The sequence below is a fragment of the Sesamum indicum genome, linkage group LG8 (assembly GCF_000512975.1).
Source record: "Sesamum indicum cultivar Zhongzhi No. 13 linkage group LG8, S_indicum_v1.0, whole genome shotgun sequence".
Classification (NCBI taxonomy): Eukaryota; Viridiplantae; Streptophyta; class Magnoliopsida; order Lamiales; family Pedaliaceae; genus Sesamum; species Sesamum indicum.
In genome coordinates this window covers 9521338-9525778 of record NC_026152.1, presented here as the reverse complement: position 1 = coordinate 9525778, position 4441 = coordinate 9521338, and the positions used below count along the sequence as shown (strand labels likewise).

General features: G+C 34.0%; 1 protein-coding gene across 1 annotated transcript in view; it reads left to right on the top strand.

Annotated features, from left to right (window-relative positions):
• LOC105168116 (two pore calcium channel protein 1A) overlaps positions 1-4441 on the top strand; it is a gene marked incomplete in the record, with an annotated part of 29347 nt that overhangs the window by 5537 nt on the left and 19369 nt on the right. The window contains 3 exon segments of the mRNA XM_011088063.2: positions 2514-2644; positions 4187-4247; positions 4388-4439. Coding sequence (XP_011086365.1) covers positions 2514-2644; positions 4187-4247; positions 4388-4439 — 244 coding nt within the window.

Here is a 4441-nt window from a genome sequence, read left to right as displayed (position 1 = left end):
ATGAAGGTGTCAATATCTTCTGGAAGAATCATCTTAATAAACTTAAGGTACATAGTTTATTACACAAAATTAAGTAATTTGCTTTTTGTTTCTGTTTAAGCGAGAAGTTTTCAACAGCATGAAATTAATGTGTAAGTCAGTTATTTGCCCGTAGATATTTGGTGTACTTATGAGATCACTTTCTTCAATATTTCTCTCTTTTCTAGGCAGATCCATACTGATACATTTGCCCCCTCGTGGCAGAACTAGTATTTGCACCCTTTCAATTCAAAATAATTCTAGAGTTTTTTCAGTAGCCACTTACAGGATCCAAAACATCTATGCTGGTGATTTAAGCTAATAGTTTCTCACATTTTCCTTTTTCTATTCTGCATTTGCAATACACACCAAGTGAAATTACTTATTTTCTTTCATTTTGTCTACTTTAGCAAAACAATTCAATAAGGCTAACCCCCCTGCTTAGCACACACAACTTTCATGAAAAGATATATCCAATAAGTTAACCGGTGAATCACATAAATGGATATGGTGTTTGGATGTCTAATGAACTCATAAGGCAGATTCTTTTATGTTTTTATTCCATGATATCTCATAAATTCCTGGGGATCTATAGACATGCTTGTTGCTGCTTTAGGATGAATAATGCTTTTTGATTTGGACTATCCCACCTAGAGTTCAACTGATTGCATATTTGTGGTTAGCTGCTACAGTTGTACATGCATACAATTTGATGGTTGCTAGGTTTGCTTAGGTTCTTAGTTAAAATTTGCAAAAGTTGGGAACATAATGGGCTTCTTCTTGGGGCTGGACCGCTGGAGTATGTAGTGGTTTAGGGTATTATTGAAACAGAACTATGTACTTTATAACAAGGGATAGGGCATTTAAATATGGAAATAGGAAGTCAACAACTTTTTACATGATTTTGATATCAAGTATATTTTTGTATCAATATCTGGCATATTGAGGTGCATGTGCACAGTAAATTCATCAATCTGCTAAAGAAAAATTACTAAACAAGTAAAAATCTTACATCAATCACTAAGTGATGGAAATAAAGCGTTAACCATCAACGTATTGCATCCTGCAATTACCTTATGTTGATTGTTTCTTTAAAAGATTAAGGCATAAGCAGATCTCTCACTTGTTCAAGCAATGGTAAACTAGAGCATCTTCATGTGTTTATGAATGGGCATTGATCTTTTCCTTTTTCTTTATTTCTTTAAATTGGAGAAAAGAATGAAAACCATTTTGTTGTATGATGCTATGTCGAACCTTTATATACATACATATATATATATATATTCTCTCCATTCTCCTATAAATGCTGTCCTAAGTTTTGGGGCCTGTTAGGTTTCTATTGTTTGACTTCTCAGAAAAAAAATTGGAAAAAGAAAAGGATACAAGAAAACTTTTGACATAATATGACATCTGCGGTGGAGATCATGATTTTTTTGATAGAAGAAATTACAAAAGTAAGCAGCCTAGGGGGAACTGATGCCAGTGTGATAAATGACGGCATTTTCCTTTCTGATACAGAATAAGATGATAACAATATTTCTGTTATTTTCCCTTACGTTTTCCTCCTAATAATTGCTATCTGGTACACTGATAGTCTTATTCAATTTCTTCTGGAAGTGTTGCAACCTTGTTTTCCGACTTGTTTTCATTATAAAAGGTCTAAACAACTAAAAACATTTCTGGAAGTATAGCGTTGAGATTAATATTAAGCAAACGTGGTATATTAACTGAACAAACAAGATTGTAAACTATCTGGTAGTTTTTCATTGTTACTGATCACCACTTCTCCTCCAAATTCAAAAAATCTATTGCAAAGGACTGTCCTGAACCCCAAATCTGGCTATTTCTTATGTGATCTCATGATACTCTTGTTTCCACTAGCAAAGAGCTGTTATTGAATTGAAGTTGTGAGTGATGCATGCTATATGTTAACAAACTTACAAGGTGCCTAGCGTATAAAAAGTTCCATCCATGAGTCAACAAATGCTAGAATGGATTGGAAACAAGATCATTATTCTTCTACTTGCTAATTGGCATTCCAGTTTTGTCCCTCCAAATCACACACAGTAACTAAAAAGATATCAAATTCCAAAATTATTATGAGCGATACTTACTACAAGCATCACAAGCATTCAACTATGATATTGGTCTGAGCTCCACTTTACTAATTAAAAGTCAATGATCAGGTTATAGTGAATAACAATTCCAGCATTCTCATTGACTTAGTCCATACATGCTCCTCAAATTGGCAGAATGCATCTTTCAGACAGTTCTTCAAAATCATCTTACGTTCTATAGTTGGCAATGAAAATTATAGTCATAGTTCTCTTATGGCATTATATACTGAAAATGCATATAGCAAAAAGTCTCGGGCTTGTTTCCAAAGTGCATTATTCGGAAGTATAGAAACTTATTAGTTTATTTATTAATGAAAATTATTATATAAATTTGTGACTCTTAATCTTCTCATTTTTTTCCCTTTATTTCAATTGCAGGTGCTTTTGTTGTTAATATTGATTATTGATCTATCAATCTACGCTATATATCTTTCTCCAGTGGTGTTCTATACTCTTCCATTCAGGATAGCGCCCTACATCAGGGTTGTATTTTTTGTTCTTAACATCAGGTAACAGTGTCATCTACCTTGCAGTTGTCTCCTGGTGCTTGGTCTCTTTTATGCTATATGGGTTCCTAGTCTTCATGCCTGGAAAGTTGTGAAATAGTAGAACTTAAATGTAATATTCATATTGGAACTTTTTAGAGATATTTCTTTTAGCCTTAAACTTTCGATGAGATAGTCATTCAACAAGGTATTGGAGTCACGCCAAACAAAAAGTCCTGTATTGGAGTCTCACTACAAACCATTTATGAAGAGTGAGTTTTGACAAAACTATTGCATGCAGAGATATTAAATATTAAATGATTCTTGTCTCTGAACCTTTAGATGAAATGGATATTCGACCGAACTAGTGGCTTGAAAAAGCAGTTATATTTTCCATAGGGTGGATCATCAACATTGAGCACGGAACTTGTTTTTGTTCCCATAGTTATTCATGCAATAAAATCTCCTTTTCTCTTTTTCCCTTTCCAACAGAGAAACCCAACTGTGATGCATCTGCATAAAGTGAATAATGTTTCTTATTTGGAATTCTGTTGTTGGGTAGCATAAGATTGTGGATTTCTAGTTGTTAGAAGAGTAAGCATCTATGTAATGCGGTAAAGTGAAGTGTAGTTTTGTCTGATAATAAAGATTGTACCATTTGTAGCTGCTAACTGCGTCAATTAAGATCTCTGTGTATGAGTGTGTGCACGTCTATACATGTTTCTGTTTGTCTTTGTGTGTGCTTGCACACACATGTATGTGTCTGCCTGTCTACAGTTATGTCTGTTTGCATGTGTGTCATGTGTTTATTTGTGTGTCATCAGTTTGCTTTTATTTGGTGAAAAGTCAAAATTGGACCCAACTTTTAATTGCTCACATGAGGGCCAATGTAAATAGATGTGCCCAGCAGAAATGGATTGTGATTGGAGGAGGTATGAGTGAACGCGTGGAAATTTTTTCAGAGGGTTCCATCTGTTATTTGCAAAATGGATATTGAAGAAATAAGGTCTCTAATTATAGGCTGATTGGAATAAAGTATATGGTCTTCAAGGATCTTAGTGATATAGTTTGTCTGACAGTATTATTGAGGATACATGACTCTGCATTGCCTTGCAGCATGCACTTTTGACTGTTCTTTATGGGTTAGTTATCATTTAGGAGCTTTGCACATCTATAAATATAGTAGTTATGGAAACAATACCCGTTGACATCATTTTACTATCTATGTTTTAAAATAATTACTATCTCAGGGTGGACACTGGTTAATGATAATATGGATTCAATTTTTTGGCTCACAAATGGTTGAGATAAAAAGGAGGAAACCAGGGCTTAGTATTTTGTCGTGATGAATCAGCTACTGGATAACCGTTGAGATTTTTCTTTACATGACCACATTGGAAGAGAACTATTGCGTTTAGTTTCTTGAGTGAACTTCTGCTGAAACATATGAAGTGCATAATTTGTTGTATCATCCTGAAAGATATGCACTCTGCATTGAATATCTTGTGTTTGCATTATCTTTTTCAAATCCAATTATGATAAGATGCAGATTTCTTCAATTTTTAGGGACATACGGGATAGCATCATCATCCTGGTTGGAATGCTTCTCACATATCTCAATGTCCTGGTACGTCTGCTGCTGCAAAACTCACTTAATATATATCTCTCATTTTTTTATTAAAATCTTGGAGTAATTACAAACAATGACTTAAGTAACCGTTTTCAATGTTTTTTTTTCTTTTCTTTTGATGGGCGGATAAAATGCAGGCTTTATGGCTTTTATTTCTTCTGTTCTCTAGCTGGTTGGCATATGTCATTTCA